Source organism: Medicago truncatula, chromosome 7, assembly GCF_003473485.1.
Source record: "Medicago truncatula cultivar Jemalong A17 chromosome 7, MtrunA17r5.0-ANR, whole genome shotgun sequence".
In the NCBI taxonomy this organism is placed as follows: Eukaryota; Viridiplantae; Streptophyta; class Magnoliopsida; order Fabales; family Fabaceae; genus Medicago; species Medicago truncatula.
In genome coordinates, this window is record NC_053048.1 from 34,350,828 (window position 1) to 34,364,388 (window position 13,561).

The 13,561-nt window shown below is 33.0% G+C and overlaps 2 protein-coding genes across 2 annotated transcripts; both read right to left on the reverse strand.

Annotated features, from left to right (window-relative positions):
- Positions 1-409: 409 nt before the first annotated feature.
- On the reverse strand, positions 410-2,620 carry LOC11428701 (protein RETICULATA-RELATED 3, chloroplastic). Its single transcript, XM_024770179.2, has 3 exons — positions 2,195-2,620; positions 2,035-2,072; positions 410-1,888 (listed from the first exon to the last, which is right to left on the reverse strand). The coding sequence occupies exons 1-3, from the start codon at positions 2,203-2,205 to the stop codon at positions 900-902; spliced, it is 1,038 nt and encodes a 345-aa protein (XP_024625947.1). The 5' UTR covers positions 2,206-2,620; the 3' UTR covers positions 410-899.
- A 1,174-nt stretch (positions 2,621-3,794) lies between these two features.
- Positions 3,795-9,898, reverse strand: LOC11436419 (KH domain-containing protein At2g38610). The gene is made up of 7 exons (XM_003623606.4): positions 9,666-9,898; positions 9,400-9,488; positions 8,457-8,608; positions 5,539-5,655; positions 5,288-5,404; positions 5,006-5,149; positions 3,795-4,595 (listed from the first exon to the last, which is right to left on the reverse strand). Exons 1-7 carry the CDS (start codon positions 9,743-9,745, stop codon positions 4,449-4,451), a joined length of 846 nt encoding a protein of 281 aa, XP_003623654.1. The 5' UTR covers positions 9,746-9,898; the 3' UTR covers positions 3,795-4,448.
- Between the last annotated feature and the right edge of the window lie 3,663 nt (positions 9,899-13,561).

Consider the following 13,561-nt stretch of genomic DNA (forward strand, 5'->3'; position numbering starts at 1 on the left):
ACATATGTAGAGGGTTCGTTGAGAATTGAGATGCTCATAGCCAGGTCTTCCTTGCAATTTTTCTTCCTTAAGATTGAAAATTAATAATAATCTCAGTTGATATCACAGGTATAATTAATAATCTCAGTTGATATCACAGGTATAATTAAAGTATACAAATCAGTAGTGAAATAAACCACATCTTTGAGGCACTTTGCAATATTGGACCAGGAAAGTTACGTTTTTCTTCATTACCTTGTCTGCTCTTTTATCGATCATTTGCCTCTAATATACAAGCGGCAATTGGCAACCCGTACTAACTTCTATTCGTTTTTCAAAGAAACGTGAGCTGAGTTTAACCACATGTGTCAACCTAGTTACCAACATTTTAACTAATATCCTGAAAAAGCTAATAACTAAAAAAGGAATATACTACAAATAACTGATGTTACAGAATTTAATGTCATTAACCTCAGTTTATATAACCAAAACTCCACAAAGATTTGTGACACTTTTACAATGATAATTGGTCTAGAAAACAACTAAAGCCTACCAAAAAAGCAGAAACGAAAAACAGAAACATAATAGCCGAAATGTTTTCATTTGGGAAGGTAGTTGGAGACCAAAATCCAATACATGGTTATACTAATTTGGCACGTTATTGTTCCAGGTTGTGAGTTTCAGCAACATAACAGCAGCACCAGCCAGAAACTTATTCCAAATCCCCCATCTCAATCTACTCTTCATACTTATTTGTTGCTGAAAGAGTTTGTCAGAGTAGGACAATCTACACAAAATTCATAAAACTAAAGCCGCGAGCTCTACAACAACCTATGTCAAAGCAATAGTCAAAACAAAACTGATTGATGCTATAACTTTGTTGGTGTTGTTTGGTTGTTTGTTATTCACCAAAGCCTCTTTTACCTTTCAACCTTCTCACCTAATCCAACCTCCAATTGTGATGGCTTCTTCTCACCAGCATTCTGTGACCCTGTCAACCTTGCCAACATCACAAAAGTCATTCCCCCAAGAACATTGTTCCCACACCTGAGAACCACAACTGAGGTCTTGAATACCAAAGGATTAAGCACTTTCTCCAGCATGAACTCAACACCATTGAGAGTTTGGTACCTGAGGTTGCTGCTGAAACCCATATGAGCAGCCCAAGTGAGACCATTCAGCAATGTAGGTGGAGGCTTGTTTGGGGACTCAAAGTTGGGATCCATTTTCTTCCTCATACTGACCAACCCATTTGAAAGTGCTGTTCCAACAAGACCAGCACCAAGCCCAACAACAGCAAAAATAGTTCCTTTATACACCAAAGTTCCAAACCTATCCAATAAACTATAAGCACCAGGTTCAAACATGTGACTCTTAGGACAAGATGCAAAGATAGCCGGCACTTTGGCTGTAGCAGATCCCAATGTTGGTGCCAAGAGATACATGAGTGTAAAATTGAGAATAGCACCAACAACAAGAGTTGAAAACACAAAATCAAGTTCATTCAACCCAAAATTAGGCCTTGTAGCCATGTCACCTAAAACAGCAGAACTGACACCAACCAACTCCTCGCTCAGAACCTTGAAAGGAAACTGTGGATCGGCAGCAACCCTTGATCTCCAACCATTCAGAAACAGACCCAAAATTCCAAAAGATGAATCGCCTGACTTTCCATCATCACCTCCCGAACTTCCATCTCCGCCACCACCACCACCCCAACCAACTCCCCCACCACCATCCCCTCCAGCAAAGCTAAGTTTCAATCTTTGAGGCAAATGGGTTGGCTTGGTAAGATATATAGAACAATTATGAAACTGAGGTTGTGGAAATAATGGTAATGGAAATGAAAGTGCATGACTCTGACCAAATGGAGGATTAAATCGTAGAAGAGCCATAGTTTCCATTTGATCTGTAACCAAGCATACATCAAAAACAGAAACTTTACAATCAAACCAATAAATCCCACATCACACATTCATATATAAATCATAACTAACCACACAACAAATCAATATTCATTCACAATCATGTAAAAGATAAAAATCAAATTTTTACCTGATTCTAGAACAAGAAGATCAACAGCAAGGTAAAACCTGAAAATGAAAGTAAAAGAAAAAACCCAAAAATAAAATTATGAAGGTTATGAGGAGTTAAGAGTGAAACCCTAAAAAATTGAATGTGTGTGATATAGTAGTGTAGGGTATAGAAAATCAACATGGTGTTCATCTATTGGTGGATGCATGATGATGAATGTGACAAACATGGACCACAAAAAGTTCTAGCCTTTGGATTATCTGATCCTCAAATAACTATGGTGTATCCTCCATAGCAGATTCATTCTCCTTCACCAATGTAGCAGCCAAAGATATTTTGTTTCACCTGAACATGTTTCAGAGAAAAATCTAGAATTGGCAACAAAAAGACAAAAAACAGAAAGAGAAAAAACAAAGTCCGGTGAAGAAGAATAGGGAGAGAGAAAGGTGAGAGATTTGTTCATCTTTTGCATAAGGTGGATTGGAAGCTGAAGGTGGTTGCTTCATTGTGGTCGGAGTAGTTGCAGAAGCTTCGCCGGAAAACTCGTCTGAGTTGGGTGTTTCGTTTTTCTGATCGATGAGTTGAATTTATGAATCATGAAAAAGTTTAAAAAAATTCAAAGGAAAGTATTTATATGGCATATTTTTTGTTTGTGGAGCAATTGTGTCGGAGCTTACACGTTTTAAATGTGTAGGAGTGGGTTGTCAGAAATTCGAACTCGACTATTTCATATATTATACATTGTTACTACCAACTAACTTAAGCCCAGAGATTAAGAGATTAATTATATGACTTTTATTTCACAAAAATTCTAACACTTGCTAAATTTACATATGTTTTATCTAACTAAAATGTGCAGTTATAAAGTAAGAAAAAAAAATCTTATCAAAGAGAAAACAAGTCTTTTTCTCATAGAAAAAATAGATATATTTAATCACTCATGATTTGATTTATTATGCATTTGCAAGTAATATTAAATATTAATTTATTTTACTCATGAATGATATTACTTATTTTATTCTTTAAAACAAGTTGATTATGCTCCCTCAAAAAAAAAAAAAGTTGATTATGTTATGTCTCTATGGACACCAATAGTCTTTTTTAATATCCTCGTACAATTTGGAGATACCATACCACATGAAAGTGACTTTCATGAGCTTCATCCAATATTACTCTCCTCAATTCTTCTCACCACGAATACAAATCCTACCCCTGTAAAGAATAAGTCTATCAAGGTCTAGTGAAATTCAACTGATTCTTCTTCCCTTGCAACACTCATAAATTTGAGTCAATATAGTCTTATCCCGCCTCTTATGGTAGGATGTTCAAGATACACAAAACCCTCGACAATTTCATATCTTGTACCATCAAGTAGGATACATGGAGTGATTTCCTACTCAAAACATTGGTTACCACATTTGCATTTCTCGAATGATACTTTAACACAGAGATATTTGCATATTATTCATCGACGTTTGAACCCACACATTTGAAAGGAAAGTAAGAGGGAAGTTCTTACCAACTTTCATTGGCTATGACTAGAGATGCCTATGCATATACACAAACATATACAAATTCTTGATAAATGAAAGGGTAAAATTAATTCATTGCATGCCACTGGAGTTTTGGATTTAAATCCTCTAGGACTACGGTGCCCCATCCATGTCAAAGGATATTCGATCAAGGTCAAACGGTCCAATGTGATTCAAGCATGTAACTTGTGATTGGAGTTTTACATACAAAAAAAAAACACATCTGACAAAAAGCAACATTCCTATCCATTTCCAATAAAAAAAAGACAGAAAATCTAAAATAATTTGCAGAACATTTATAGTACCATTGTATACAAACAAAATACAACCTTTTTTTTTCCTTGGTACATGGTAAGGTGTTCATCTGATAAACATCACTCCAACTACAATTCATATCTCTCAGAAGAGAATACAAATTCTTGTGACAAACAACTAAAAAGAATCCAGCCTATGCTAACTTACATAAATATTAAAATACCATGACATATGACACATGCCAACAAGACTTCATCATCTTAAAGCCTAAAATTTTACCATCACCATCATATGTATAATATATATATTCCACACTTCTCAAAAGTAACTGACTCAAGAATAAATCCAATGAATGTATTGAGTTTAAAAGGGAGGAGAAAAAAAAGAAGAAAGGGGTTGATTTGAACAAAACCTATTTTCAATACCCAACTATATAAAATTTTCTCTTTTAGAAATTCTTCATTCCAGCTTTGTCTCCTTTATGTTCAAGAAAAAGGTAGGAAAACCCACCAGAATGCTAACCAGCAAGAATTGTTAGCCTATTCTTTCTTTCCATAGCTGCATTGAATGAGACATGTACTGGAATATATTATCAGCAATCAATAGCTGGAGGACCACAACATTCATATACACCATCAAGGACACATTTCAGCGACCCGGCTTCGCACGTTTCATTCCGCTTGAATTGAATGGGGACACACTGCCACTTGGCCCTGGACTCTCTTCTCTGAAATTTGAATTCAGCAGAGCTAATTCGCGCAACTGCTGCCTCTTAATAAAGTCTTGTGACTCGTCCTGTGTATGAAACATTCACATCCAAGACAAAATTAAAAACACTATATATTCAAGTATGGCTATGTAACTAAACTTCTTTTAAGACAATAATAACAATTAACAAGTATCTCTTTTGTGAATTTTGATAATAATTTATTGATATGGTTTTGCATCAAAGAGAAATGACCTATGTCTATTTACATATGTTATGTGTGCGCGTGCATGTGTGTATTAGTATCTAGGCTTCATAGATCATGTTATCAAGTCCCCTAATTTATTTGAATAGGTAAATGATGGGAAATAAACAAAAACTAGCAATCCAAAAACACTAAGATAAGTTGCATCTTTTTTGTTCTGTGAGACAAAGTGAATGAGAATAACAGTTGATTCACAATGCATATAAGAGAAAGAAATAGGTTGAATGAACATACCACAGGTTTGAGCAGTTCTTCTATGATTTCCTGAGCCTGTCTGAGCCTTATGTCAACAACATTGGCAGGTAAATCAGCCTCAATCAATATGTGTAGATTTTCATTGAGATGCTCATAGCCTGGTCTTCCTCGTAATTTGTCTTCCTTGAGATTGAAAAATCAATAATAATCTCAGTTGATATATAAGAAGTATAACCAAGTATAAAATCAATCATGAAATGCACCATATCTTTTATGCATTTTTCAATGTAAGACTGGGAAAATTGTGTCTGTCGATAGTACCTTTTCCGGATCTTTTATTGATCCCTTTCCTCTAATATACACGCGGCAACCAGTAGTAGCTTCTACCCGTTTCAAAGAATTGCCTCTAGGTCCCAGAAGTCTTCCAACAAAATTAAACTAATGCAATAAGAAGAAACATATTTCTATTACTTATAGTTGATAAGCTTTCAGTTCAAAAACGAAGAAATGAAGGTGTCTAATATAATAATCAAACTTGACTTTCTATAACTGGAATTTGTTTGAAAGCTTACATTGGGGAATGTGTCTACTGGAATTTCCAGGCGTAATATTCTCTTGACAGTGAATGAACTAGGACTTGCAGGTGCACTTTGCCAGTCCATATTCATTCCAGGGGGTCCACATAATCTCTGTTTTGTTCATTATAAAATAATGTTAATGAATAAAACTTGAAAGTAACTATGGTAAATGACAAGAAAAAACTATGAGGCCTTTTGTTTAAAAATAAAAAATAAAAATCAACAAGCAATCAGCATTCTCAATCCAAGGAACCAACAAAACATGAAATATTAAAGCTTGAAATACCAAACTTCTCTGTAGGTCATATAATTTACAACTTTACTTTTCATGGTTATCAATGCGACGACTCAGATTTTATGTTCGTTATCCTATTTATACATGGGAGACACTAGTTGGATTCCTGAAGTTGTGAGCAAGCACAAAGTTATTGTTGGAATGCAAGAGTCAATCCTTAACAGTTCGAAATTTTTTGTATTAAGTATCAATTCACTTTTTTATATATTTCTTCCAAACTTTCATGCATAAAGTATGTGCCATGTCTAGTGTGTTACCATTAATTTTTTGACTAACTCACTAACAACAAAACACACATAAAAACAAGAGATATTTAACAAAGACAGACATCTACATGCACACAAGACTACTAGTGAATCGTGATGCATGGACGGATCCATCAATCAACGGAGGGGCTGAAAAAAGTTAATGAATATTTGGCTTGCTTGGCCCTAATTGTAAAACTTCTTTTCCATATAGGAGCATTTGTTCGTTAGATCCCTCTGGAATCTTCATTAGTAAACCTTGCCACCAATTCCTCACCCAGTCACTAAATGGAAATATGGTTTGTTTGTATCTCTGAAAATTTATGTACCAAATGAAGGTGAAGTCCTTCATTAGAAATGCTGTGCATAATAGGATTAATACTAATGAGTTTCATCAGGACTGCATGCTCCTAAAGTTTGTTACATACTACTACTGCTACTGCTACTACTAAAATAACTGAGACAAGAAAACCTTTTACTGATGTAGGGTTCTGCTGTAAGCTTTTTGGTATCTTTGGTGAATGTTGGGTTTGTAGAGTATTGAGGATTTTCTATTTTGTTACTTTAGAGGATTGAGAGACCTAAGGAAGGAAAGGGAATTTCGAAATCAATGATTTTATATCTAATTCTAAACTCTAATAAAATCTTTTCTTTCATCAAAATAATCCTCACATATTTACACACAGGCTTGCGTCAAGGAATGTTTGGTTTTATTGTGATATTTATAATTCCTAATAAATGCACATGTTTAAACTTTAATAATGCTCTTTCTTCTCTTACTTAACGTTCATTGATTTTCAAGATTTTCCACTAATTCAAACTTCTGGAAATGTCAAGAGTTACTGAAAATATCTCTTCATTTTTATTTTATTTTTGGTCAAGTAGTGTAGTGGCTAGAATTGAATTTTTAAGGTGAATGAGTAGGGTGTCTGGATTTTGAATCCCAACCCTTGCATATAACAATGCATTGTCCTTGCGAACTGAGCTATGCTCACAAGGACAAATATCTCTTCATATTATCATTCTATCATAAAACATATCATAATATCTTATATTATCTCTAAGGATTAGTTTCCATATTTCCTTAGGTATCATGATTTATCATGCAGTTAAGATTAACAATTTATCATGCATATTTTATCAAAATTATTTATTATTTTTGAGAATTTTCTTTTCTCCTTTAAACCTAAAAGACCAACCCTGGAACTTCGGCACGGTATCAAAGTGATATTATCCTCCATGACTTGTCTTGTCGGCATTCTTAACCAAGTTTCCTAATAACAGGAACTCTCGTAAGTTGTAACATTGCCATTATCTCCGTGTCGTTTTTCTTCTTGTAAGTTGCACAAAAAATTTGGCCAGCTTTTTCTAACTCAGATTCTCTCTTTATTAGTGGTTTTTTGTTTGTCGTTTTCGAAACCTATCTCTGGATCAGTTCATCCCTTTGTCGTATCCTCATTAGGTTGTACCACATTAAGAATTCACGTGTAACAAGATTGAAGTTTAATTAGTAAGATTTAGCCTCAGGATAAGCGTGAGAATATCAGAAAAATATCTCTTCACATTATTACTCTATCATAAAATATGTGAGGGGTATCTATGATAATCTTATTACGATTAGTTTTCATATTTCTTTACAAATCATGGTCTCTCTTTAAGTGAGAAGGGAGCGACGTGCGGAGCAGTATAAGACTGACTCGGTCATTTATAGGCCTCTCCTTGTTTGATTCACTCGGCAGGGCTGCAGAAAATCCATAAAAAGGCGTAAAAGCTCCTTTAATATTTTGTCATTCCTAATAACATCCAAAAATCATTCATATCAAATCGATATAATTTTGTTATTCTGAGTATCTCTTTTCCTCCTTTTATATCTCTAAACTTCAACAATAGCCAAGCAACCTGTCTAACGTCTGACACTCTGACCTGTTTTTCGAGAGACTGCTTTCAGGAACAAAAGAGTAGGTTTTCCAAGCTACTGTAAATATAAGGATTAAGGTTACATGAGACTTGGTAAATATATTATTCAAGATTGACTGGAATGGCATCATGGAATCCATGTAGCCAACTACTTGGTGGGAACTAGGAATAAGGCTCGGTAGTTGTGGAGGTTGACTACAAGGAGGACTAGTACTATATGTCACGAGTTGAATACTTCTCATGTCACAATCCACCATCGAGATAGATGATGAAATTTTTATAAAAAAAAATAAAATAAATCGAAAGTTAGGAATTAGGCAAGCATTACGTAATCATTTATAACAGCTACCATATCATAGCAAAAACAAAATGTGCATCTAAACATACAAATAATGTAATAAAACTTAAGCAAATCAATTTCAGATGCAACAAATTAATAATTTTAAAGCAGTCACCTCCTGCTGAAGACTATTCCATGCACCCATTCCTGTCCCAGAGACATTTGACATGAGGTTTGAAGAAGCCATAGGACTAGGACTTCTATGCTGTAGTCTATCAAAGTCACCAAAACCTTGGTTGGACAGCATTCCAGAAACTCTTAATATTTCTGCATATGTAACATTACAATCAGAAACCAATGCATACTGTTGAAAATAATAAGAAATTTATAGAGAGGCAAGTTATAAAAAAAATTGCAACAAAGAGAGGTTAGATTAGACACAAGCCGAAGTCACTGCAGCCGGTGAATGTCGGCCAATAGATGGAGATCGAACGGCTCGTATTTCAAATATGTCCGAGGATTTAAAATACAAGTTAATATCTAAGCCATCTGATCTTTATCCTATGACCGAAATCGTAACTGCCAGAAATATAAAAAATTCAAGTTCATGTTTTGTATGGACATGATTATCTTTTAGTCAGAGAGGTTCAAATTAACCCCTTAGAATAGTCAATAGATACCAAACTAGACTTTGAAAATTACAAAGCCTCGCCCTGTGAGGGTTCGGCTCACACAAGACTCAAAATTGAAAATTCCTCTGAAAAGCGGTGCAGTGGATTTCACGTCGGAACACTCACCATCAAATTTACCACTTTTTGCACAAAATTAAGACTATGAAGCCACATTTCATCCAATGTTAAGACAACATCAAATAAGGGACAATTTTTCCATTTAATTAATTTTCATTTCCACACCTAACAAAACATCAATATCAAGTGAAGTAAAAAGGGAATAGTTCCACCAAAATGATAGATGATAGACAGAGCAATCAAAGCATGATCAACACTATCTAAACCATTAACATGATCTAAGAACAAACATCAAACATACCATCATAAACAACAAGTTGAAAAAAAAATCTAAGAAAAATAGATCCACAAACATAAACATGAACAGACCTTGATTCAAGAGGCGGCTACATATAGGAAGCACTTGCAGAAAAGGTCCAAGCTTTTGATGTTCTGCCAGCAACTCTGACAGATACTGACTGCCAAAACAAAAAAACATCAAAAACCCTTTTCATTTCTGAATCAAAAGCACATAAATTTATCAAAAGCAAACACAACTAAATCCAAAAAAACAACCCTTTTAATTCTTTATACCAAAGCTTGAATCTTTTTTATCAAAATTGATCTCTCAAAGTAAGAGAAAAAGTATACTATACCTGTCAACTTCTGAGCTGGGTCTAATCTGAGGAGAAGCTGCTCTAGCATGAGAGAAGTTCTGATTATACAAACCTGACATGACTAACTTTTTTGTTTAAGCTGCTTTTTTCCTTTCCTTAAGGATTGGAAAAAAACCAAACAACCTCAAAAAAGGTTTTTTAGTTGGTGCAGTTCTTTGCAGAAGAGAAAAAGGAGAAACTGACCAAGACCAACATCATCAATAAAGGGGTTCTGTAATAAGGAGAAAAAACAACAAAAGGTGTTGATTTTTTTTTTTTAGCATAAAATGAAATTATTTTATTTATTTTTCTTCATTTTGTTTTCTCTCTCTTTTTACTATTCTTAATACTTTTCCTGTTTTGGTTTTTTAAAATAATAATTAAATAATATTTCCTTGTCAGAAAAACAAAAATAATTAGAAAAGTGGAAGACAGTTAAAGTACATGTAATATCTAAATAAGGAAACATAAGTGTAAACAGTTAAAGTTAAGGTTGTAAAAAGATAGATTTTGTTCTTTGGTAGTTAAAAAATTTCACAGTGGTTGGTTGAGGAAGTGAAGTGGTTAAGGACATAATAATAATAATAAAAATAAAATAGATTTGATTTTTGAGTGCCACAATAATATAATAAAAAAGAGGGTAGAAATATAATGCAAGAGACAAGAAGATGAACAGGTGGAGACGCGTGTTGGGCATGCAAGAAAATCAAAGGTTGTAATGTTAGGAGGGAATGTGGAGAAGAAAGATACACCCAAAATGTGATGATCATGAATGGGCATTGATAATGATGTTTGACAACGTAGACTTAGCTGGACCGTTACACATTGCATATATATATACATTCTATTTTTTATCTAAATAGATTCATATTTACTATTGTGTACTTTGTCAAACACAATCTGAATTGCATGCGGTAAGGTAACTCACCGCATACAACAACAGAGCTGAAAAAATATTTATAATTAGTTATCGCTTGCAATTTACTATTGATAAATCAAGTATTCAGTGACTTAATTACTTGCCCATTATCAATAATATTTAAAAGTATGAAAAATATTGAACTCTATTTAATTTCAACTGTAACAATTCTTTAATTTCAACTCTAGATATAAGGGATCTAAATTCAACAGGATCACTTGGACCCAATGCAATATATGTTTTTGCACTATTATTGGTTCATCCATGGTGTAGTGTTGGGTTTCGCTAGTTATTAATGAATAGATGCTACATTCAAACAACAAAAAAAGAGAAATCACATGAGCTCAAAATTCAAATATGTTTAAAATAAGAAAAGTTTAAGAGAACAACAGTTCCATTAAAAATAAATAAAAAATAAAAAAGTGCACAGCAGTTAGCTTCTAAGTTCAATGGAACATGATTTGAAATTCATGAAAAACAAACAACAAAATATATTTTTTTGTTCTAATAGATTTATATGTTTTTGCAAGATATGATACACCTCTTCTTTATTTTTTGTCTAGTGATTAGAACTCACATAATTTAATTGTGGAGAAGTGCGGTGTCCGGGATACAAACCCGGACCCTTGCATATAATATGCAATATCCATACCAACTGAGTTAAGCTCACGAGGATTCTTCTTTTTCTTTTTTACAATATATACACCTATTATTAAAAAATAAATTTCATATACTAATATTTATCTCTAGTTTAGAATATGAAAAATATATTTTATGCAGTAATATTTATCTTTAGTTCAGTGATGGTGGAATACATTTTCTCTTTTCCACTTTTAATTCTATTTAGTTTAGTAATTATCAACATAAAAACATTCACACTATCATCTAACCTTATATTACTTTTTTACAAATATTTACACAACAATCTTACTATGTTTCACCTTGATGTCACTTATTACATACATCACTTCTTACAGCACCTGAATTAATATCCAAATGATATATAGTTGTACTTCTTTTGTATACATGTTCTTCTAAGTTATTTTTTTAACAGCCAATATAAGTATATATCGTGTGTGTGTGTGTATTGGTTTTTTAAGCATGTATATATTAGTTATAATAGAGTATATTTTTCGGGATTCTTTTGACCAACTTATCTACTAAGGTAGCTATAAGTTTTTGAGAAATGTCTTAATTCAATTGTTTTTTATTCAAAACCACCGAAAGCTACCTACACATGAACCTATAAATTTGACAAAATGGCGATTTGTATTATTCAACAAAATAAAAAATTGTTAAGTAGTAGCCCTTAAATAAGTTAATTATTTATTTCCACTAAACACAAATATAAATATTCGATAAATATCTTCAGCCAAAAAAAATAGTGAAATATTAAAAATAAATACAAGGAGCAATTACTGAAGTATATTAAGAAATTAAAGAAAAAAACAGAAGATGCATGTTATGTTAGGAGTAGGGTGGGGGGAAAGGTGTGGTCTTGTCTTGGTCTTGTGCATAAACTAAAGAAGTGTCCACGACCTCAACGACACAGTGCAGAGTGGGCCACTATTTTAATTGAATGCCTCACTGCTTCTGCCTCATGAGAAGAATCCTAAGATGTTTTATGCAATAATATACTAAATAATACAACGTTTTCTTTTGGTTTTTGTCCTTGCTTTTGATCCCTTCCCTTCTCTTGCATATCAAGTATGCATTGAAAATACCAATATAAACAAAGGGGAGAAAACAGCAATAATTTGAAGAAGAAAAAAAGCTACCAAAATGGGACCAAAATTAAATTCCTTGCATATGATTATTTTCAACTTAATTGTTTGGAAAATTAAACATTAACTTGGTCAAGTGAAAAAGGATATGACCTAAATTATGCAAGTAAATGAGAGAACAATGATCCCAACTAACAATGCTTTATTTCCAAAATAATAGGATGACAGAAGAAAATATGTCTAAACAAAGATTGCCTCCACCAAGTATGACAAGATTCTGACAGGTCATGTTTTCCAAATAGAAAATAGTTGTGGTCACCAGTACCAACAGTAGTGGAATAAATAAATTAAACTACTCACTTAAATTTCAATTTTTTTTTTTTTTATGTAATATGAATTTCAAATTTTTTACAAGGAATATTAATTTTTTGACAAAAAAACTAATTAGTTAGTACCCTTCAAAAAAAAAAATCATTCATCTGGATTATATACTTACAACCGAATTTTAAATTATTAGATCTCTTCTCTTAAAAATCAGAAGGTTAACAAAAAAAACATTCATCTACCTTGTAGCCTATTCTAAATTTAAATTACCAACTCTTTTTTTTTTCTTTTCATTATGGGCTATTTTTTCTTTATAAGCATATTGATTAGTCAATATAAACTCCTAATTCTTGACTCGAGAGAGGACACTAAAAGCTTTTGCCATTCTATCTCTATCTATTCAAGGGATGAGGGACAAAGGTTTTGGTTTTTTCATGTTGTCAACAAGTTGAACAATTAATCAGAATAGATGGTGATTGTCTGGTTGAGTTGATCATGTCATGTAGGAGCAAAGTTCAAGTCTACGGATCTGTTAGGATGCCTCAGCTGCATACATTACTAATAAGTTTATAAGTTCTATCTCAACTTATAAAAATATCAAAATTGCTAAGTTGAACGTCGTGATTGAAGTTTAAACCTGACTTCTCCACTTATGTGTGTGATTTTTAATAGCCATTGTCATATTTCATTTACCTATAAAAAAAAGTCTTGAGTACAAATTGGAATGAACTCAAAACTAGAGGATTAGATGTATATGTTAGTTTATGGGTGACTACATTAGTTTTTCTCCTGGTGTACTCTACCATCCAATTTGAACAAAATAAATTCTTAGGCGTCAATTCTAAATAGTCTACAGCGTGTGAATGAAAGTGATCTACTACTATTTTGGAATCAAGCTTAATGATTTATGTATGATGTAGTCCTAGTTC

Excerpts from the sequence above, each read along its gene's own strand:
- LOC11436419 (XM_003623606.4), bottom strand. The coding sequence starts at position 9,745 with ATGTCAGGTTTGTATAATCAGAACTTCTCTCATGCTAGAGCAGCTTCT. Across the intron at positions 5,656-8,456 it reads GGAATAGTCTTCAGCAGGAG|AGATTATGTGGACCCCCTGG; the intron begins GTGACTGCTTTA and ends TGAACAAAACAG. Across the intron at positions 4,596-5,005 it reads AAGAACTGCTCAAACCTGTG|GACGAGTCACAAGACTTTAT; the intron begins GTATGTTCATTC and ends TTTCATACACAG.
- LOC11428701 (XM_024770179.2), bottom strand. Across the intron at positions 1,889-2,034 it reads TCTTCTTGTTCTAGAATCAG|ATCAAATGGAAACTATGGCT; the intron begins GTAAAAATTTGA and ends GCTTGGTTACAG.